The sequence below is a fragment of the Perca flavescens genome, chromosome 12 (genome assembly GCF_004354835.1).
Source record: "Perca flavescens isolate YP-PL-M2 chromosome 12, PFLA_1.0, whole genome shotgun sequence".
NCBI classification, from domain to species: domain Eukaryota; kingdom Metazoa; phylum Chordata; class Actinopteri; order Perciformes; family Percidae; genus Perca; species Perca flavescens.
In genome coordinates this window covers 16,254,837-16,278,564 of record NC_041342.1, presented here as the reverse complement: position 1 = coordinate 16,278,564, position 23,728 = coordinate 16,254,837, and the positions used below count along the sequence as shown (strand labels likewise).

Sequence of the window (23,728 nt, the reverse complement as noted above, 5' to 3'; positions counted from 1 at the left end):
CCCCGAGCGTACAGTGTAGACATGATATGCTGCGCTCTGAGAAGAACAGCTGCAAAAGAATTAAGACAAATATTTTTTCAAGTGGAATAGCTGCCACTTTTCTTGCTCCAGAGTGCGGTCGGAACAGATGACCAGAATTCAAAAGGTTGTTGTGTTGAGCTCAATAGAGAGGGCCAACAGGAGAGCATCTGGGTGCCGTAGGCAGGCATAGGGATGAGTTGAATATATTGTGACATTAATGAGGTTGTCAGCCTCCTCATGATGGAGTGGCTGTGTTTTTGTGCCAGCAAGACTAACACCCTTAAATGCTCATGCTGTTAACCCCTGCTGAACCCTCGCCTCACATACAAAGCAGAGGGGACGATAACACATGCCCTGCTTATGTATGCAGCCTGCTGCACTTACGTACACATTTCAACTTCTCGGTCACATAAAAGGCTCTGATCTTTTTTCTTTCACGTCATCAGACAAGAACTTTTTGCTAGGATTTTATAATGCTACAAGATTAAAACTAAATTGCATTGTTAAGTAGACTTTGCCATAATGACTCAGGCCTTCCTCTACGTCTACCTGGCTCTGAAACCCGATGGCATGTGGGCAATTAGTGACTGTGGTACCACTTCTCCCACACAGGGCTAATTACTGACCTGTGGGTTTCATTTAGAGAGAGAGTGAGAGAGAGAGAGAGAGAGAGAGAGAGAGAGAGAGAGAGAGAGAGAGAGAGAGAGAGACATGGGAAGACCCAGTCATTAATTTGTCTTAATTAATTACTCTTCCTCCACCGGGGCTCCTGGCAAGGCCGGCTATTCTAAAAGCTCTTTTGAGAGAGTTCGTGTTCCGGCACTCCTAACCTGTGAGTAGCCCCGAAGCTTTGCTCTGTGTCTTGGGGAAAAACTTGGGAGGACAGAGGCCACTGTGGACAAATCCTACAACAGGAATCAGATGGCCACAGCACCGATGTTGTAAATGCCACAAACAGCTTGGGAGGACGAGCAAAAATGCCAACGCCGGAGCAGAAGGGGTTAAAAGAGGCAGCGGGGCCAGGTTGGGAGAGGTTAGCGGTGTGATTCATTTTTATTACCACGCAGCCCCTGCAGGCGGCAGGAGTGGCAAATTATTTCTGAAACAAAGTGGAGGGCTCTCATCAGAGCTATTACCTGGCTGTGGCCGAGGGCGGCGCGGAGCCTACAGAGGGTGACAGTGAGAGGCCCGTGTCAGTGAGGGATAGCCGTCCACATCCGTCCACGCTCCAGGACATCTCCCCCAAATGAGAACTGGTGTCTGCGTATGTGTGTGTGTGCTTCACTGTGAGTGTGTGTGCCGGTAGACGATAAGGATAAAGTTAGCGGTTGGACCTCCCCCACAGTATCCGTCAAAATAGTCTGTGGTGTTTTCTATCAAGAACATGCCAAGCAATTAGAGGTGATGTGCAAAACACAACGACTCCCAAGTGCTAATTAAAAAGAAAAACTCCCCTCCAATATGCTGACTGCAGAGATCATCCACAATGCAGGGCTCACACACATTTACTATTATGGATTCAACTGTAGGTAGGCCAGGTACAGCTTTTTAATAAGGCATTCTTTATAAAATGGTTATACATTGTAACTAATGGCTTCATTATGGTTAATACATCATTAATTATTTATAGATAAGTTATAAGCCATGAATAAGAACCACTTTTGAGTTGGCAGGTGGTGAAAAATGACTTTGGCTGTTTGAAAAATTGGCCTTCTTACCTTCTGGAAATCCAGAAAAATCAATTTTAACAAAATATTAACACCCACAGATGCAGAGTTAGTGATTAAAAGCCTTTACTGGCCATCAAACTCTAGGCTTGATGGCTTATTAGAAAGTGATAAACAAATGAGCATTTATTGATGGATTAATACATTTATAACTGCATTATTACTACTACAACTTGGCAATCCAAAATGTGCTTCTATTAATGGCTTTTAACGGATCTAAAAAGTGATTATTTACTACTTTATGAAGGGTGTCTTATTAGAAAGTGGTACCATGCATTCTTCTACAAGATCTGAAAACAGGTGACACATGTGCATGGATATAAGCATGCGTCCTCCCATCATCATCTTCCCATTATGATGCCTGTAATCAGTCCAATGTTGCTGTGCGGATCTGCGTACGACAAATCTATATATTGTGTTCTTTCGATCCAGAATATCATAAGCTAAACCAATCTTGTGGATGAATGCTTTTAAGTTAAATCTCAAAAATGCAAGGGGGTAAAACTAGTCTTGCAGGAGACATTCAATCAGACACTGAGTTGATATTCAGGTAGTTACTGAATCGTTTAGATTAGGTGTCACTAATGTTTAGTGGGACTCGGGAGCCATGTACTCCCTGCCTGCTTGGGTGCCATCACAAAGCTGCTACATGTCACCGATGTGACACAATTAAAATCCTCTCATATGTGCTCTGCTCAACTTAAGAGGACCATACGCAGAAGGAGAGTCAGGTCAGGATTTATGGTGTTAAAAGAAATAAAAGAAATAAGAAAACTACATCCCATTAAGTTGGTTATAATTCATCATTCATGATAAAGCAAAAATAATTTGATACCAGCGTTTTACCCACAAGGGTACAATGTTCTATGAGCAACAAAATTATCAGCATCTCTATAACCAGTGGCCATATATGATATTTACAACTTCTGTGTTTTGTCTAAAGATTTTATGCTGCAAATGAGATTTATTGTTTGACAGTGAAAACTAATGGAGATGCTGCTGTGGGATAAGATCAGCTTTTTTACAATAAAGAACCTCTCCTGCTTGAGGCGACGTAGGACTGACAGTGGTAGGGAGAGGAATCAACATCAATAATCTTTCATCAAGTCCACAGTAGAGTACTTTAGCACAGATACCATTCAATACATAACTGTAGGCCATCATTCAGTTCTGAACTGGCCGGAGAGCGCAGGATTGATTCAAGAGAAAAAGGCCTGAGACTACCGGTGGAATTAAAAAACTATGAAAAACTGTTCATTAGCAAACTGAAACAGAAACTTTATTTATATGTATGTGTGCATGAAAAAGTCTCTCACAGTATTCTTTCTGTATGACCAGCAGTGATTTTGAAGTGCATACTGAAACTGCAGGAAAGTGGATTGTAAGGCACTCACCTACACTGCTGGAACTTTTTCACAGTTAAGTGAGCCTTATGTACTGTAGTGCCACAAGTTTAAACCATAACATGGATCCTGTCATAACCAGAGCCGTGCACAGACTTGGAGAGTAACGAAATACATGGAACGGCGTTACGTAATTAGGAGGATACAAAAGAAAGGTAACTGTATTCCGTTTAGATTAAAGAGAAAAAAAGGCGTAATCTGATTACTGATACATTTAGTAAAAACGGGGATTATAAACAGCTTTACAATTTTAAAAATAGAAAATAATATACTACCATGCGCACATTTTACAACACTTTACGAGTCTCACACAACTCCACTTTGGTCTCGAGTGAAACCATAGCTAACAGTTGGCAATTCATTATAATGCTGGTGAAAGAATGCTTTCACTGGGAGGAAACGTCACCAATATTTTGTATTTAAAGCAGAAAAGAGGAACAACAACACAGTCCAGTGCAAGTTATGTCCATATTTGGCATTGAGGTAATCCAAAAGTAACGCAAAGTTACATCACTTTAATATTGTGATACTTGGATTAAGTTACTGACTACATTTAAAGTAAATAATTAGTAATTGTATCGGAATACATTTTTTAAGTAACCCTCCCAACCCTGGCTATGCATTAGTATGAAGGGATATTAATTAGTGTCATTATGGGTCAGGTTTTACCAATATTAGGCTTTAGTTTATTAATCCACTAAATGTTTCGGGACAAGCTTACATTTATAATTTAACAACAATAAAGCACTCCACCAAAGCTGCACAATCCACTAAATAAAAAAAACTTCTTTGGCCCAACCTCTGACAAGTTTCAATAAAATTTGGTGTCAAGGTTTTTGAGGTATCCTGCTAACAAATAAAAATGACAGGGCATGCTTATACTGCTAAACTACATGTTATACTGTCTGTGCTAATATATCAAATATTGATGTATTTGATATATTAGCACATCTTTATTAATCATTGTGGTATCACTAATACCTCAACTAATAATTAGCCGGCAACACAACATGGCCCTTAGTAAAGCCTTAAAATTCTATTTATATTATATTACTGTTTAGCCATAACCGCTGCAACAGCAGAAACAGTGGTACTAAAAAATAAAGCAGCTATATTTCTCTGTTGGTATATCACTTTATGTAACAAAGTTACAAAGCTGTGATGTTAAAACAGTCTAATGCCACCAGGGAGACCCTACAGACAGTCTTTGCTGTGACAGACCGAGTGATGACCCGGCCCTGTGTGATGGATATGTGACACGGCAGCTTGGGGGCCCGAGGGCCTGGCTCTTGGGGTGGGGTTTAGCCATAATGGTGTGCTTAATTACCTGCACAGCCACACAGCAGGTCATTAGTCAGACTGGGACGCTAGGTCTCACCTGTCACCAAGAGATAAACAATCCTCCTACCAGATCTGGGTACCTCAGAGGAGAGGGAGCAGATAGTCATTGGGGTAAGTTAGGGCAGGGCCATACGGGGTAAGTGTCAAAGTATAATTTAAGAGACACATATTAAAAAGATGGAAAGCTACTTATTAAAGGTCCAATATGCAATATTTGTACTGTAATAAATCCAAAAATGACACCAATGCCTCATCAGATATTAAGGAAACATGTTAAACTGAAATACTATCTTTTCTGACAACAATGCTAATGTCAGTATTTTTTCTTTTTGAAATTTACATTCCGTGACGGAATTTATGTTTATGTTTTGGTCTGTGTGTTGTTATCAACGGCCCAGTTTGACAGGCAGGCCGGGTTGCCAGATATACCTGTAAAAAGGTAAACCCAGCGCGCTACAGCTGTAACGTTAGTAGTACAGCCATGAAAGCAGCAAACAAACGAACAGGATCAATTGAGATAGATTTCTACATAAAAAAAGAAAACAGCCTGTTTCGAACAGTTGCGTGACCACAGACGTAACAACCCCCTGGTAAATATTGGAGATGTATTTGAAAGATGGAGACAGCTTAGAGCCCAAAAGGACGCAGAGTTGGCTTATTTTCTCCTGAACAGGTAAGCATTAGCTTCAGGCTAATTTATCACAGCTACTAGGGATGGGCATTTTTTGTCATTTCAACATTTGTGTACTCACATTGAATTATATAGCTAGAGTAACCAAGTTGGTTACTCGCAAAAACAATTGAGACATAGCCAGTAAAGTGATCCCGACTGGTCCTGGCTAACGCCGCCATGCTAACCCTGCTAACTGTTAACGTTACCGGGAGGACCAGGCAAGCAGCCCATGGCTGTTTACAGCGTGTAGCCTCTTCAGCGGCTGGAGCCGACAACGGTGAGTTATTTTAAGCCACGAGAGGGGGGCTGTAAATCGGAAAGAAAGGACTGTGAGTTTGCAGTGTGTTTAGCGATTGTTGCCGTAATTCTAAGCCAATGAAGTGTGCCTGACTGGCGTGTGGAGAGGACAGTGAGGTTGAAAAAGTGTGTCTGTCAGTTGGTTACAGAGCACCGCGTGAGCACGGGCTTTTATGACTGTCAATATAGCCAGCATCTAACGTTAGCTACTCCGCTGTGCTGTGGAGTAATGTCTGGCTATGTGAGACTAGCATCTACCGTTAGCTACTCTGCTGTGCTGTGGAGTAACGTCTGGCTATGTGAGACTAGCATCTAACGTTAGCTACTCTGCTGTGCTGTGGAGTAACGTCTGGCTATGTGAGAAAAGCGTCTAGCAACATTGTTGTGAATGCTGCGGTCTCAGCCTGGCAACCCCCGTGAACTTCGAGTCTGGGCAGGAGGGGGCGGGGGAGACGACTCTGCAGTATTTTGAATTGGTAGTGCAGTAACTATTTTAACCGCTAGCTGCCAGTATTACACACAATATTACATATTGCACCTTTAAGTTCCAAAAGTAAAAAAAAAACTTTGGTTAAGTTGTACAAGTTAGGATAAATTCCACATTCCTACTTACTGTTAAACTCTCACTGATATGGAGCAGGAACAAAAGGCTTGGGCTGGTTTCACATGTGGTTTAGATTAAAAGATCTTTTCCTGATTAGCGCTTACATGTCAAGTGAAAAACTTGACATGGATGGATTTGGAGCTATTCAGGGCATTTATCAGGTACGTGCAAAACAATGTCCAGCAAGACACTCCTTCCATGAATTATGATTTTCAAGTCAATATAGTAAAGGGAGAGACGTACAAGACAACAGATACTCTGGTGGAAATATTAGATAGTATATCCTAAAATAAAGAGATAGAGGGATAGAGATGCTAACAAAGTACTGACTCAAATAAAGCAGGCATTGTGATCAATGTGTACAGGATGGACTGATGCTCAAACATAAAATAATGTGTTCTTGGCTCAGCAGACTGACATTTATGGACCCCTGGTGCTTCTTATGGAGCATTTTGCGGTGTGAACTGCCTGTGCTGAAATGTGGTTGGCTAATAACCGGCAGGTAATGGACAGAATACAGTGCTGCTTTCTCATTCTATAATCTCCCTATGCTTCATTAAGCAGCGCCTTTATTTGTAGAAGGATGCTAACCTGGTGCTGTCGCTCCCTGGCTTGGTGTAGCCCTCCAAAGCGCCCTCCCACACACTGTTGGCCATCGAGTTACCGATGGCCGTCATCACCATGCTGAGCTCCACCGGCCAGTCGTCCAGATCCAGGGAGCGGACACGAGACAGGTGGGTGCCCAGGTTTCTGTGGATCCCGGAGCACTCGATGCACATCAAGGCGCCCAGGTTCAGACTGGCCCAGTCTGGGTCTGCATGATGGAGGATGAGAAATAATTACAACAAGAGAAGTAACAAGAGAAGCTTTACAAATCAGTCTGAACAGGAGATTTAAAAAAAAAAAAACTTTTTTCATCTTTGTAAACTCTCTTGGAGAAAACAATTTGTCAGGATTACTCTTAAGTAACGGGAAGAAAAGCAGGCATCTTTGTGTTATACAAATTTTATTTTAATTATTTTAGGTTTAAATAGGATAACCCCCGGGTTAAAATTTAAGATGTTTAGCTCACAGGTACACAGGCTGCACTATGGACGATGCGATATCTTTACCATTGCTAGCAGTAGCCGCGGTGCCGGCTTTACACGCTGCCATTGCTGAAAGCTTTTCTGTGCACACCACTGTGCCCGCTGCTGGCAGGCTGTAGCACATGCAACTTGTTTCGTGCTTTTCATTTGAGATTCCAAAGCTCTAAGTCCTATCATCTATTGGGCCTCACGGTCATGGCCTGAATTAGGCTTAACCCACTCAAATTTTGGATTCTGCCGCTACAGTTAAAACAACACTTGCCCAAGCTATTGGCTAAGCTTATTGCTTATCACCAATAACTTGCAAAAATGTATTTAACCACTAAAAATCAAATGTTTAAGAACTTTTTCTGATATTTGATTAAATATGGAAATGCAGAAGCCATTTGTTTCCTACTCAACACGGCCCTTATCAATGAAACAAGAGCTGTTGTGGTGAAGAATTATACTCACTGGGTGCATCACAGTCCACACAGAAGCTGTTCCCCCTCACGTTACGTATGGACTGAATGGCCATTGCATCACTTTGGCTGCCTAACCGAGACTGTAAGAAATGAGGGAGAGAATAAGTCAGCAGGAACTAATCATTGCAAGAGTACGAGAAGGCAAACAATTATAGATGGACCTCAAATCATAGACAACCAGCGTGAAGAGGGAGGGACGAGGTTTTTCAAAGTCTTAGGAAAAGACTGAGGCAGAGAAAATATGAAAATGAAAATGAGGCTGTGTCTCCCCAGTACGCTGACACAAGCCGTGTTCTATCTCTGATGTCTGTCAGTTCTAATAAGAGATCCCCCACACTGCGGTGCACCTGTCTGACAACCTCCCACATGTGACAGCTTGAAGTGGGTGAGGGAGCGGGGGAGGTTGAGGCCGCAATAAATGTTGAAAAGAGGGGGAAAAGAGGAATGTAAATGAAGCAGCAGAATTATAGGATGATGACAATGCTGTGATTACATGATTTTCTCCAATCCTGTTCAGTCCTTCTGACATTTCTTATCTTTCATGAACTACTGTACCTTGTTCTTTATGCTCTCGCAAGACTGCAGGCTGGCAAAGATCTGGCTCTCAACTGCTTGGACCCACAGTTCCCTCTCCTCATATGTCGATGCTTCGAAGTTCCACGTCTGCCCCGTTAACGACACAATCACGAACTCAAAGGAATCCTCTTGCTCTGGAAAACAGAAATAAACAATAAATTAGTACTTAAGAAACATGCATGTCGGTTGTGCAATCTGACTCTGCGAAGTCAGTGACACAGTCCAGTGGCTGAGGCCCATCCATGCATGATGAAATGGCCTTCTGTTAAACTCAGCAACATCCAAATCATTTCTCTGCACCTCGTGCTCCTGTGCACTGTTGTTTTGTTTGACAATGCCTCACAATATCAAACTCATAAATGCTATGATACATTGTAATTCCTTTCTGCTGGAGTACAAAAAAAACATTACCAGCAATCAGAAGCAACACACAATATCATCTTTTCTTAAAATCAGATTTTTGTGATTTAACCTCTTTTTTTATGTCTTATCCATTCAATTCGCAGCTATCCCAAAGTTGTAAAGGTCTACGTACTTCATAAAAATAGTAAAAAAATAAAATAAAATAGAAAAGGGTCTGGAGAAAAATGACAACTTATTTTCTGAGAAATTATGATTGGTCTACCATTTTGGCATTGAGGATGAGTGTAAATGCTACAATACTCAAAAGCCTTGGCTGCTGTTGCCATGGAGAAGAAAAAAATCAGAGTGGTAGCAAATTCAAAACGCTTCATTGTTAAATTTGTGAACAAAACACAGCACCATAGTTGCTGAATACATCCAACATTGATCCAGAATCTGAAAGTAAAGTAATTTAAGATGCAAACTGAATGATCTATTTTCTAAACACTGTATTCTTCAGCTTCCACTCGTTGATGCAGGCGAGAGAATCTTAAGTTCTGTGATTGGATGTTCCATGTAGAAACCAATCTTGGGAGTTGTAGTTAACTTTTACTTCAGTGTTTTTATGTACACAGACTGGTACTTTTAAAGTATCCAGATATTTTTGGTAAAAACAATCATGTCGTCTCAGCTCCGATCCTGAAGTCCACGTTTTGGCATTCCCTACATTTCCCTGGTTGACTTTTGATGATACCCTAGAGATTATAAAGTGACCAGAGCCAAATTTATCATTTTTAAAGGGTGAATGCATGATTTTGTTAATGTTTTTCGATGTTTTTATATAATTATATAGCTTACCAGTAGTTTTCCTTATGTATTCAAATCCAAACATTCAAATTTCAGTCATAGAAGGAATGTTTTAGCGTCAAAATGTTGTTTTTCCAAGCCCTTCCAAAACCCCACATGACCTCACGTAGGTTTCTGTATGATGACGTTGCTTCATTAAAATTCAGTACAGTACAGTAACTTGGATGGAGGTCGGCAGACTGAAAGCTAAGCAATGTACAGCTGTGGACCCCACATTAGGTCGGACCAAAGCTTGTGTTATTGTGTGACTTTAGTTCTGACTAACCAATCGAGGTAGCAACTCCTGTGTAAAATTACTGTTTTTGTCAAAGCAGTCTGGTGGCTTTGAATAGAGCGATATGTAATGCGGTGGACAGGGGTACCAGCAAAACATTAATATCAATTTAAGTTTACACATACATACATACATATATATATATATATATATATAGCTGTCTTAATGCTCTCTTCAAATCCACCAGAATCCATTGAAAGAAACTGTAATTTTACCTTGCAGAAAATGGTAGCTGCTGAACATGGTAGCTGCTGGTCTACCATTACCGCTGCCTAATTTTTCGTTAGCTTCGTGCTGAGCTCCTGTGTCGTTATTTCCATTTTTTTTTTAACGTTGACTCCGCTAGTGCTAGCATTCACATTATTCATAACCTTATTGATTAGCTTACTGTGGAAACCCATGTCATTTCTTTTTGCTAAGGCTGAGCGGGCGCTTGAATTTGAAAAACGCGGAAAAGAACACGGATGGACAGGGCCTTAAAATACAAATATTTTTTTTTACCACTGGTTATACATTCTTCATAAACCTCAAAACTAGATTTTAAGATTTCATTGATTTTTAAGTAAATTACAATATTGACAATATTGCAAATATTGTCAAACCCCATTAAGTCCAATAATGTTTTGTAATAGTTTTTGATATAATGAAAACTAATTTAACGGGTTCGAATCTGACCTGCGGCCCTTTGCCGTGTGTCATCCCCTCTCTCCCTCCCCACTTTCCTATCTATCCACTGTCACTATAGAATAAAGGGAAAAGTCCCCAAAAAACACAAAAATGTTTGCTTTGAAAATTGTGAATCGGCAGTGTATTTTTTTTCTGCTCATTGTGTTTAACTAATATTCATGAAAATGTCACCTGTCGTTTTCAAACAAGAGGTCTGACACAACATATGTTCCAACACATGCTGTAATGCCTCTGCTGTTCAGAAGCAATTCATTAACTCTGTACTGTACAATGTGACTCGTGTAACATCTCTGGTCTGTGCACATGCTTGAGCTCATAGCCAAATGATTTGTAATTACCTAATTATGTCTATGCAAATAGTCATCTCATTTGCATAAACCATATTTGGAGGACTGGAGGCAAGTAGACACAAGGGGAATGCTTTTGTTCTGTGTAGCTTTAACATTAATCATTAATAGAAGTTACATTAAAAATAAATTTGTTTAATGTACAAAATATATTAATATTTATATAATGTACTGTATTGTGTATTAATGTATGTATTTTTTAATATTAAATTAACTGCATGTCGGTAGTTATACAATAATGGCAACCTGATGATGATAAGATCGTCAGACAAATCATCTAATCAAAGAAATGACTAAACTCTGTGTTAATGATCAATTTAGTCTCCTTGGTGTGAGACGCAGCCCTGTGCTGTTAAATGACAGATGTCTGACGAACACCACTGATGTAGTAACCAATGAGCTGCGGTGGAGGGCCATCTCTTCAGGGGGAAAGCAATAATCCAATTAGCTCGACACCAACTTCAATTATCTGATTTAGTTTGTGGAATCGACTACAGGTCACAAAGAATCAATAAAGGCTTGGGAGCCTCTTTATTTACCCTTACAGTGAAAAAGGGTGGGTGACACATTTTAAAGCAATGGTGGGGATTAAAATCAAAAAACCTCTGTTTGATAGAATCAAAATGGTCAACTTAAAAAGGAACTTAAATGTGACAGAGAATAAAAGCAAAAAAATAAGTAAAGAACATTTAATCTGAAAAACAAATTACAAGTAGAAATCCATTTTTGCTGTCCAATATAACTTCAGGTAAAATACCAAATGCACTTGATTATAATTTGTGGCTCCCAGACTCAAATGTTGTTATACTTGTGTTTTCATCTTTTTTTAAAACCTGAACATAGCTAATTATTCTGTTGGCTGCCCAGGCAATAAATTGGAGGCATTAAAACACTTTCATTATGGAGATTAAAAAAGCAACGGATGGCTGGTTTCTTAAACTGATGAGTATACAAGGGAAAACAAATCTAATACTCCATGAATAGTAATGCACACGTGAGACATACTGTAGCCACTGAAGAGGACCATGTGCAGCAGGATCTTTATGTGTGACACCGGTATTGTCATTACATGCAGCTCCCAGGACACTGATATTACGTTTTTAATGCCGTCCACAGTGTGGCAATTCAGCTCCATGAGCCAAAGTAATTCTGCTCCATGTAAGCATGATGTTGAGGTCAAAGTGGTCTTCTCAGAGAAGGTAAATCTGAGTATGAACAATGTGTCGAAGGCATCACTGCTATCGTATAGGCACCTGACATGATGAGCTTGTAAAAGGGCCATTAGTGCTTCTGTTATTACTCAATGGTTGCAGTTAGCACATGGCTAGCAGAGGAACGATCACCTTGTCACATTAACGTGAGCATTAACCTCCTGACCAAATCTATCTGCGAGCCTACAATCAACAAGTTCTTGCCAATTAGAAATAAATTAACACAGCTCTGCCAGTGGGCGGACAAGGAAGAACACAATTTAAAGCTAACGGAGGAGACAACTGTGAAGAATGAGCGAAATATGATTTTCCTTAATTAACACGGCATAATAAAAAGGAAATTAGAGCGTAATGGCCATAGAGCTACAAAGAGGTAGTAACAGACAAAGATACACATCTTCGTCCACCATTTGCATGGATCATACAACTGTTCAGGGACCTCCTAGTTACAGATGCTGTTCATCAGATATTTGATGCACAACAGCAATTTAATAAGCAGAATGTTTTGCCAATAATTAATGATTGCTTCAAGATACAAAAATAGATGGTAAATGCATTTCTAATACTTAAGATTAAGCTTTAACTTAAAAAAAACATACAATAAGCTTAAAAAATACAATTTATTGTAAAGGATTAAACCAATGGTTCCCAACATTTCTGGGTAGGGATCCCTTCTAAAAAAAAGATGATGATTGGGGCTCCTTGTCACCTTACAGATGTCTAGGAGTTATTAGCAGTTCTACAAAAGAGTGATTTCACCTTTAAAAGTCTGAGATGGTTACATATGAATGTAAACTGTTAAATATAATAAAATAAAGCACCAAAGGTCAACTTCTCAAATACTTCACAAGTTGGCAAAATGTATACAGATTTGTGTAGCAGAACTTCATCTCAAGACCACCCAGATTTATCTTGTGACCCTTTAGAGGGGGCCGGACCCCTATGATAGGAACCACTGGACTAAAATATCAAACTGTATATAAAGTACCAGCTCTACCTCAACTAGCTACAACAGTAAAATGCTACTTGATGCATCAATACTCAATATAAACAATTGAATAATTTTATACATAATTACTTTGATACTTTAATTACATTTAGTTGATAAGAACTGTGTGCATTTACTTAAGTAGGATTTTATAAAGAGTATTTTTAAATTGTTCTATTGGTACTTGTACTTGAGTAAAGGATCAGAGTACTTCTTCCAACCACGGACTGGTCGTCATTGAAAGAAAGCTGTACATCAAATTTTTAAAACCTCTAAAAAGGTGTTTGTTTGACCAGAGAATCAAAGTGAAACCTGAAAGAAAAGTGGGTGACCCGAGGACGGTGATTTCTCTATTGCTGTGTATGTGCAGCAGATGCACAGCCGAGGACCTGTGGACCAGATTAGCTCCTCGGGGGGTTTGATGCGGAGCCCAGCTGTGCTGTCTATACGGCAGGCAGCAACGCAGCATCTATTCTGTCTAAGCCTCTCACAGACCTCTGGAGACCGGTGTGACGAACCCTTAGAGAGGACTTAGCAAACAGTTCTTAGCCTTGAGGACTCCTTTTTGATATCCATTTGTGTGAACACTTGGCTGAAATGATGACAAGGTGCAGAGGTGCACAAGGTGAGCTATTGTTTGGTGTGTAGGACGTGTTGTGTTGTGTCGTATGCATGCATCAGGCAGTCACTTAAAGAAGTGCTTGCCTTTCCCGTGAATTAACAAGCAGTTGGGAAGAACAGGCCAAGGCGGTGCCATCTGTAAATGTCACAGGCACTGCTTGCTCATTTTACACATCATTAAAGCCAATATTCCTAACCTGTATCAGAGCAATCAGGAGCAGGCCATTACTGCGACAGGGGCCCCAGGGGAACCACGACCAAACTCAGAAAGAAGAGAATAGGGAGGGAGAGAGAGATAGAGCACACTCTTTATCTATCTGACACACACACACACACTTTTACATGCACATTCTCAAAACAAACAAGGAGCACACCTTCCAACACTAAACAAACACATGAAATCAGCACCAATACCACTACGCTAATAGCTAGTGCATTTAACAACAGAGCAGAATGAAAACCGGGCCAATTATACATGTATCTGTGGGCAGTGTGTATGAAGCCCAAATGAGAATCTTGTTATTCCTTTCCCTCCATACTGTGGTGCTCACAAAGCTAAGCCATTACAAGAGTGGAGGCAAGAGTGGAAGCTCCAGGGACAGCTTTCGGAAATGAGAGCGAGTCGGGGAGTGACAAAACAAAGTATTGAGATAAACACCCACCATTAGCACAGGCAGTTAAACCTCCATTTCCTAATCCTCAGCTGGACTCCAGAGGATATTAACCCTTAGTTTGCTAAAGTGCAGGACAATAGGATACTGGATTAAGTTGGACTGACGATATTTAATTTGACGCTGTTTTTGATCGACTGTCAATGCATTTTAACTTGTAGTGCAAGCTTATAAAGACCATGATTCCCTGTTCCAGTCAAACATTAGATTAAATTGTTTTCTTCAGAATGTATGTAGTGTAAGACAGTCAAAGGTCATAAAAAACCAAGAACAGACATAGATTGATAAAAGTTATGAATATGAGTATATGAAAAATGAAAGAAGAGAAAATCTGATACAGTTACATTAGCAGGGTTGTTAAGGCACTCAATCTCTCCACCTTTCGGTCTGCTGTCTTGTTAGTAAAGATGGTGTATGCTCTGTACATTACAATTCAACATCGTTGCAAAGTGGTTTGGATTTCGGTTAAGATGTCTTGGTGTAACTGAAGAATATGACATGGCCTATTCTGATTAGTGCATCTAATTCATACTAATTCTTCACTGTCCAGTTACTTGGAGATATGCCATCGATCCCAGTGGACCCACATTATTTTGTGTATGATGCTCAGCCTTATCCAAATGGTAAATTTCCTTTTCCAACAGCGTCCATCTTCTCTAACCCTGATTAAGTCTGTTGAGCCTAACTCCTGCCTAACTAACTGCTTATTGATCATTTAAAGACATTGCTAGATCAGCAAAGTTGCATCAGTTAATTCAATTGAGTCTTTTTGAGCAGAATTACATTTTTCTTTTAAATGGTTGAAGCTGTGTATGTAAGTATTTATATTTTTAGTTGTCATTGACATTTTATGGTCACATTCCTCCTGTGTTCCTCCTATTACACGTATGCATTAGACTGCATTCACACCAACTAAGGCGCTGTGGCAATTAGCGCAGGGTTGTGTGGGAGTGTCTCTCAAATGGCCAGGTTGTGTCTCTATTGTGTTCTCCACTCCATTGTGTTTTTGTCTGATTGCAAGGAGGTTATGTGATGGCCACCGCAACTTGTTGTCGGGTTGCCTTTCGCCAAAGGTTGATTCTGTTTTAGCTTTTCGCTGCAGGCCACACATTCTCTGCAGACCCCGCCGCTGCAGCCTAATAAACTCACTACCCACATTCAAATGAACGGGAAGACTGGTATTTTCACCGCAACTCCTGATTTAGTGTAAATGCAGCCTAAAAGTAAAGATTTTGTTCCTATAGAGCAACTATGTGACAACATAGTATATCCTTTTAGGATTCTGTTTTTGAGTTTTGAGTCCACTTTCTCGACACAAAAATAAATTCCCTATCCTCCTCTAATTACTAATGCAATCCAGTAGGGGAGTCATTTCAATCACTTCAAATACAATCAATTTAAATTGCCCAAAAAAAACTACTTGATTAAAATGTGGCATCAAATAATTCATTAAATAGGGTTTATAAACCAATTTAAGATTTAATTCAAGATATTCGTTAAAATAAACTCACCCCAGTCCTTCTGTTACCATGCAGCATATTTGAGTTCATTAAAGCTTACAGAGTGCATGTTGTTGTGCTGTTCAAGTAATGCTTCCTTTGGTTCGTTATCTTCTATAAGAACTGTAGACTCAAAATGTGAAAAAACGCAAGTAGAGTTTGTGAGATATGGTTAGATTTTTTGTCTGTCTATAAAATGTATATAAATCTTGTGATGTATATAAATAAAGACTTTAACGCCTTCTTTACAATAAAAGCATTCAGGCTACCACTTAGCTCTTGTTTATCCCTGATTTCTGTGACCTTAGTACAAGTAAATATCTTCACCCATAAAAATGGAGGAATCAAGAAGGAGCCTCTTGTCACAATTTCCCTCTATTCCTGCACCTCCCTTTCTGCTCACATTGGACAAGACAATACAAAACAATGAGCATTTGATACACTTTCTTTAAAAGAGAAATACATTAATGATGCTCCCTGACAGTCTGCATTAATCAGAGGGGGCTCCCCCTGAACACAACTCTTTATCGGCCATCGATTTTCCAGTGGGTTTATTGCGAGCGACACACCGAGAAAGCTGGTCGCCGGGCGGCTGCTGGGAAACACATTACGGGGCTGTCAGTTGTCTCGCCATGCATCCTGCATCATTCTTTAAGCACATGAGAAGTTCATTACACCACACAGCTCTGACAGTGCATAGGATATTAGAGACTGTGTCCGTTGTGCATATCCTTGGTGGCAGTGTAACACTGTAGACATAACGGACAATTTATACATTACCCAAATTAAATTGATTAGATTAAAAATGGCTTCACGTTGCTTTGAAATAAAATGCATGTGAAAGCCAATACAATGGTTCAAATGTGATTTTAAAACTCGCCCAAAGCCTATTTGAATGTTTGCAGAAAAGATCATTCTGTGCATTTACTGTCTAAGATTCAGCAGCCATGTAGAAGAGTTTCGCTAAGTACTGTAGTGCCATATCTGGAAATGATGGTGCAGTAACAGTTTCTCCAGACTCCATCCTACCCGTCCCATCCATGTTGACCAAAATGATTTCTCACCTTAAGACGCGCATGCCGTTTTGATTTATGATGCTTCACAACTACTAAAATTCAATTTCAGCCTGCATTGCACGCTACTGATTGCCCCGTAAATGAGATAAACTGATAGCAATTTATTCAAGGATTCCACCTCTCCTCTCTCTTTCTGCTCCCCTCTTCAGTTCTTTCAACAGGAGACATAACTTCCATCCCAGACTTGGGTGGATCCAATATTTAAGCTGTACGTCTGTAGTCCAGAGCATTCAGCAGAACAGACAAGGTGATGCTAATAGAAAACCTCGCAGAGAACAATGAGAGAGATAGAAAACAATGTGCGTGTTTGATGACGTGAGAAACATTCAGAATCTGCCTCCTCCAGTCTGATTACTCTTAGATTTCCTCCTCAGGAAGTCCAGGAGTCATCTCACTTCAATTATTCCTGTGTACGGCACTTATTGACGAGATTTGATGATGTTTGATAATGACAGCCATCCCTCATTCAAAGCTTTAATGTGACAGTGTAACTCTGCCAGGAGAGTCCCATTATGAGCTAAGTAATGTCAAATAAAACAGAAGTAATAGACTCTATACTCAAAAACTATGCTGGGAGATGCTAACTGCTTCTGCACATGCATAGCTACTGTAAGTGCCCATGTACAAAATGATCAGATCTTTTCACCAGTAGTGACCACATACTACTAACAGAAGCACCACTTATCTCGAAGATGCTGATGATATTCACTCTCAACAACAATGTGGTCAACAGACCCATTCAGACTTTAAAGAGAAGCTGTCAGAGACCATGATAAAAAAGTATAATGATTATAAATGCTAAGCCCCATTTAGGAGGCGTCAATGCCATTGTTGTTGTTATCCAGCGTATCAATCTTGTTGATTGATCATCCCACTCCGGTGACATCAGTTTTATGGCCTCTGAAATGCGTCCCAGTGTTTTCACAATGCCATCCAATTAGGGTACTCCATTCATCATTGGGCTGGAGAATCATTATTAATTGGGTGGAGAGCCGACTGCCACTCCCCTGCTGAGGAGGGCCACGGCTTCTGGAGATCGGGCCTTTCAGACTACGGTAAAAGAAATGGGGGCTGTGATGGTGCACTGTGCAGGGGGCCATATAGAGATACAAAACTACACACCTTTATGTACTTCATAGGCCTTTTTCATAATGACTGGAGAAATCTGATCAGTGTGAATAACAAATCAAAGACAAGTTCTGTTAAGTTCCATTTAAACATTTGTTTTCCAGCTTTTCCCCCTGATTTGGTATGGGCAGTTCCCCTTTTCTGATATATATATATATATATGCTATATATATGCTATATATATATGCTATATATATATGCTATATATATATATATATATATATATATATATATATATATATATATATATATATAAATGGGCATAAAAACAGGCGAATGGAAACACATTAGATAAATGTAAATGTTTTGCTAGTTTGGTACCTGTGTATCCATAGACCATTTTCTTTTTTGTTTCAGAACTTTTGGTCATTTCAAAACTGTTGTGCAATGTGATTGTGCTGTACCTTCGTTGCCTGCAGATAAGCCATCTGGCTTTGTGATGCCTGTACTCTTTTTCCGTCTGTGTTTCTTGCGGTTGGCATGTGGCGAAGGAGGTGGCTCAAGTTTAGGACTCGTGGCACTGCCCACACTGGAACTCGCAGGGTCACTCATTCCATTGGCTGAAAAAACACAGACAGGGAACAATTATTATTTATTATGTTAAATAAATTGGGTAGTTAGTTTAAAAGTTTATTTCGGTTTTATATTCACTGCCCATGTAGGTAAGTTTAAGTTTCACTGTCACAGCTTCAGCTTGGTATTTACAGTTCCAAACTAACTCCACAAAAACACACCAAAGCAATTGTGATGCTACAAATCAAGTCGTTATATAAAACTATTTCAATGCACCTGTCCCATTGGTGGGTCATCACTACAAGGGTACTAAGCTCATCTTTAAAGTTTACAAACACCACATTTTAAGACTGTTTTAAAGCATGTAAGAAAAAAAGAAAGAAAAATAATGGATGTAACATGCAAACACAAATAAGAGTTTTTCAAACAAGCTAATAAAGAATATATGGGTATATAGTATTTGACAAATACAGTGGACAGAAGGTTTTGTCCAACTTTAAAACTATCTAGGGGAAAAAATATTTTTAATTATTTATTGTTATAATGAAACATAAAATACACATAATGAACTGCAGGAGACGGATTAAGAGCGTCCAAGAGTGTCCAATTTAAAAATAGGAATTGCTTGATGAAATGTCAACTAGGAACTGCTCTGGCAGAGGGCTGTAGCATAATCTTTGCTCTGGGTGAAGATTTTTTTGTGCTTAATGGGAAGTGTTGATTAGTCTGCTATTAATTACATTAATTACTCTCAGCTGAAGCTGCAAGTCCATTATAAAGACAGCAATGTATTACAGTGAAAACAAAAAAACACTGACATGTTACATGGGCAGAGTATAAAATGGGAGACAGATTTGAAAAATGTGAAACTATTCCTTTAAAAATAAACAAAGCTGGCAGCTTCAATTTAACTTATTCCACTCAGAAAATGTCCCAATATGTATAAAATGTATGAATGCATGAATCATTGTGAAATGACACTGAACAATGAATAATGAATGACATTATGAGTTTGATTGAAGCTTCATTCAATGTAGAGACATACTTGTCCCATCCTAAAAATGTGTTCACAACAGTTAAGAGTTGGAAACGGCTTTGAGTGCTCCAAAAGTAACCGTGTGGCTCCGGCTTTAGACAGAGTGAAGGACAGGTATGGGGCTATCAGGGAACAAATGGTTACCTAAGTCAGCCTGCGGCAAAGCTCTCTATATGTCTGAGAGTGACAGGGGGCTAAGAGTCGGCTTTGTTTCTTGTAAGTGATTTTATAAATGTGATATTAACCTGTGCTACCGTTGGGCAAAGGGATAGGAGGGATGGGATGATAGGAGGGGGTTGTCAGCTTGCCATCTTTCTGATTTCCTGACATTTGACATCACTTTCCCTTCTTTTCCCCTCCGGATGCCATTATGAATCTGGGAGTGGGGGCCAGGGGCCTGGGGGAAGCAAGGAGGGAGGGCCGGTAGATGGGCCCCATATTGCTGTCCTCTTACCACCCTGTGTGGTGCTGGCAGCCTCCTCCATTGTCTCCCATCAAAAGCTCATTGTAGTGTGGCAAACTCCATTCATTTCCCTGTGCACCGTCCCAGCCCCAGGGGTGGAGTGCAGGAGGACAAGGGGCTCAGGGATTATTGCTGTTGTCGTTGCCAGTTGCACATGCTATAATGTGCGGCACTGTGCCATTAGCCAGTGTACAACATTAGGCCTAATTCGGTCATTACCTTAAGGGAGATGGGGCTGTCTTGGAGGAGTAAGATGGGCTCAGCAGGGGATTGAAGATGCTAACGTGGGGGGAGAGTGGAGCTCTCGGCTCGGGGATGCATGGTTTGAGCATGGGCAAAATATAAGAGACAACACCTGAGACACACATGGTTATGTCTGTACTCGATTTAGAGATAAATCTTGATGAGAGCTGGTGTTCACAAACAAGAATGTCAGTACTAGAAAAAAATAATTAGTTATAACTACAGTTATCTTTAATTTGTTAATGTATGTGTCCTACTTGGAAAATAACAATATTGATTACATGCCATCACATTAATAAACATAACACTGGTGCTTGTGCTGGACTACATACATCAAGCTCTCTGGTGTTTTGAATGGCAGCACGCAGCCACACATGTAGCAGCTCCTAGTCGAGGCGTCTGTTTCAATTTCCCTGCTCTCTTACAACAGCCCCCCTGAGACGAGTCATTAGCTGGCTCAGACAGCTGGGGGCACAGGGGTCCTCCATGTGGTCCCCCCTCCCACCCTCTGCTTCCTCCTCCCACTCTATCCCAGCGTCTGTCCCGCCAGCACAGCTCCGTATGGTGGGTGAAGACTTGAGCTCCAACCTGCCTCTGACGTGACAGCCAGCATTTGTTTAATGTCGCTTGAGGTTAAAGGGGAGGGCTGCCCCTCAAGGGCCCCAACCGTGTCATAAACACCTCTAATTATCAATTTCTGCCCCTAATGTTGTGGAAAATGACCCCGGCCCTGCTCATCCTGCACCTGAAACATATACGGGGTGATAGACCTTCCTTTGTTTGCACCAATCAGGCTTTAAGAAGTCTGTACCATGAAGGTATAGGAGCAGGAAATGGATACAACCACAGCACACATCACTGAGCAACAATATCAAAGCACTTGAAACCTAATGGTTTTATATAATGTAGAGTCTCCTGCCTTTAAGTGCTTCTCAGTTTAAAACTATGCATGACAGCTAGATTATAGTTCTTAAATTGAGAATTACGAAGTTAGAACTGGACTGATTCTACAAGCATTTACTGTGGCATTATTAGCTAGCTGTTGTAGTGTGTATGAGGGCCATCAGGACCAAGCTGGGTAATGAAGCACACTGGGGATCAGGAGTCTCTTTCCCACTCAACCAAGATCACCTGGGCAGCAGAATAGGTATCAGCCTAACCTGTGATTACAGTGTATTACACTCCCACCACGGAGATGACAGTTTAAACATGCTCCAGGGTGAAGACTATGGGTGAGACAAAGAATTGGCCGCTAACAGCTTCCTGCCTTTACCAATGCCACACTGAGAATGAATGAAAATGAAAAAAGGGTGAGAGAGAAAGAGACGGGGGTGAAGAGGAGGGAGGGAGGGAGGGGGGGGGGTCATTTCATTGTTATTCAAGAGGCTCCGGGTGAGGAGCACTATGATTCCACCAGGCCCCTTGACATGGCAGCCCTGCCCGTCCTCAATCAAAGCCAACGGCTGCAATTAATGGCAAAAATTAGAAACAATCACCGCCTCCCCCTTATTATCCTCAATTAGAGCGTACTAATCAAGGCCTGATCGCGCTCTGCTGCTCTCTCCAAACTAAATGTCAAACTTCATTACGGCCTAGCGTAGAAATCAAACACCCCACACGCTATCTCCCTCGCATCAGGAGGCCAAGGTATAAAACACAGCGCCACAAGAAAAGGCTATCTGTGCATTAACTACCTGTGTCCTGATATGTAAACTTGGAGAAAACGCACTTATATATATATAAAAAGGCAGCAATGCAAACTTTCCATGGAGGGCTGAGGGAGGGCAACATGGACAAAAATGATATTGTGATAATTAGTGCAGAATTATCAACATGCAATGATATTGAATATTAAAACTCGCATTGTAAAAAAAGTAAAATATGGCTCCTTTTATTAGGGCTGAAACTAAATTATTTTATGGACTAATCTCTTGCTTGTTGTTTAAAAAAAAAGAAATCTAGGAAAATAGTTTAAAAATAACAAACAGCCACTATAATTTCCCAGAACCTTAAAAAAACAATATTCAATTTCCTATCATATACGATGAAGAAAAGCAAGAAATCCCCAATGGAAGCTGTGAAGGTTTGTTAAAAAACAAGACTGAAACGGTTAATCGATTATCAAAATTGTTGCACATTCATTTTCTATTGATCGGCTTAACTATTATTTGACCAATTGTTTCAGCTCAGCTCACACTAATTATTTTGTGTTTGATAGAACTAAATCTTATTAAAAAACTATGCACTCAGTTCGTCAGTTGGGACAGATTTGATCCTAATTTCACTTGATATATTCTTTTGGCCATGACAACTGGGAACCAAGTTCTCATCCTATCTTCTAACGATAGGATAATGAATTAATTATTGAATCATTATCCATGGAGAGCACTGATCTACAGTTTTGTCTTTGGAAATGTGACAATATACACACTTTGAACAGGACTTTTATTGTCATCAGCGAGCCCATCATGTTGCTCCGACGACTGTTTGAGCCTCTTGCTTTTAATTTAGGCTCAAAGATTGAGGTGTACGAAGGAGAGCAGGATCTAAACAAGCATCCGGTGCATTAAGAATAGGTGTCTTTATGAATCCAAGCAATAGAAAAATTGGGCCGAGATTTAATCAAAAATCTTCTCTCAATATTCAAGAGACGTTACTACCTCTGCTTCTGCCTTTGCTCAATAGGTTTACAAATGAGGACATTCTTTAAATAATATGGAAATGGTTACCTGGCTAAGACGCATTCATTCTCCAGTGAATCATCAATCTGCTGTTTTTGCATCTCAGAATCACATTTTATGTTAACCTGCAACCTTCACCAAGGATAATGGAGTGATTGGGCTAGGTTCAAGTCAATTCAAATAGCAAAACATGAGCACCCTTCACTGTGGAACACCCTCTATTGATTATAGAAGGCACATTAGAATGAAAGATAAGAGGGTCGCATTTCAATCAAGTTGACATTTTCTGATAATCCAGTCACACTTTACACTACAGACTTATTCTGCTCGTCTTAATCAGATTTTTAAATTGTGAGGAGACATAAAATCAAGTTTTTGAGCTACAAAGATGTTGCTTCTAGTGTCAAGCCTTAAACTGTCTGCACTGACTATGCACTGAATACAGAGACACTCCTTCCCTAGGACGAGCAACATATCTATCATTTGATGCAACATTTTTACTTTATTTTCAGCTCATTTGCCTCATTCAAGCTCATTTGTGCTTACCTTAAGAGGAGCATGAAAATAATTGAAGAAAATAGAATAAAGGAGCAAAGTGTGGATCTGATTTAGTTGAAGACTGGATGCTGGTTAATGAGCTATGTTAATATTGAGAGCTTTTCAGTTTACCAAACATGAAAATGGGAAATTCTAGGCCTCCTAATTTTCCCAACGCAACGTTTAAGAATTCCTATTTGTCCTCTGCAGACCGGCCGCCAAACGCACATTCACAAACATCCAGTATAAAGCCTTTTTTTCTCCCACATACACATTGTTATACAGACGCAAACACGCTCCATGGAAAAAAACTCATACAAACAGCTACACACACAAAAATCACAGAACAC

At 40.2% G+C, this 23,728-nt stretch overlaps 1 protein-coding gene across 2 annotated transcripts in view; it reads right to left on the bottom strand.

Annotated features, from left to right (window-relative positions):
- The window catches only part of agap3 (ArfGAP with GTPase domain, ankyrin repeat and PH domain 3), a 124,660-nt gene that overhangs the window by 9,131 nt on the left and 91,801 nt on the right, over positions 1-23,728 (bottom strand). For both annotated transcript variants that reach the window (XM_028592637.1, XM_028592636.1), the window contains exons 13-16: positions 18,310-18,465; positions 8,174-8,328; positions 7,608-7,698; positions 6,658-6,880 (exon numbers count right to left, since the gene is read on the bottom strand). In XM_028592637.1, coding sequence (XP_028448438.1) covers positions 6,658-6,880; positions 7,608-7,698; positions 8,174-8,328; positions 18,310-18,465 — 625 coding nt within the window. The remainder of the gene's footprint in view (positions 1-6,657; positions 6,881-7,607; positions 7,699-8,173; positions 8,329-18,309; positions 18,466-23,728) is intronic.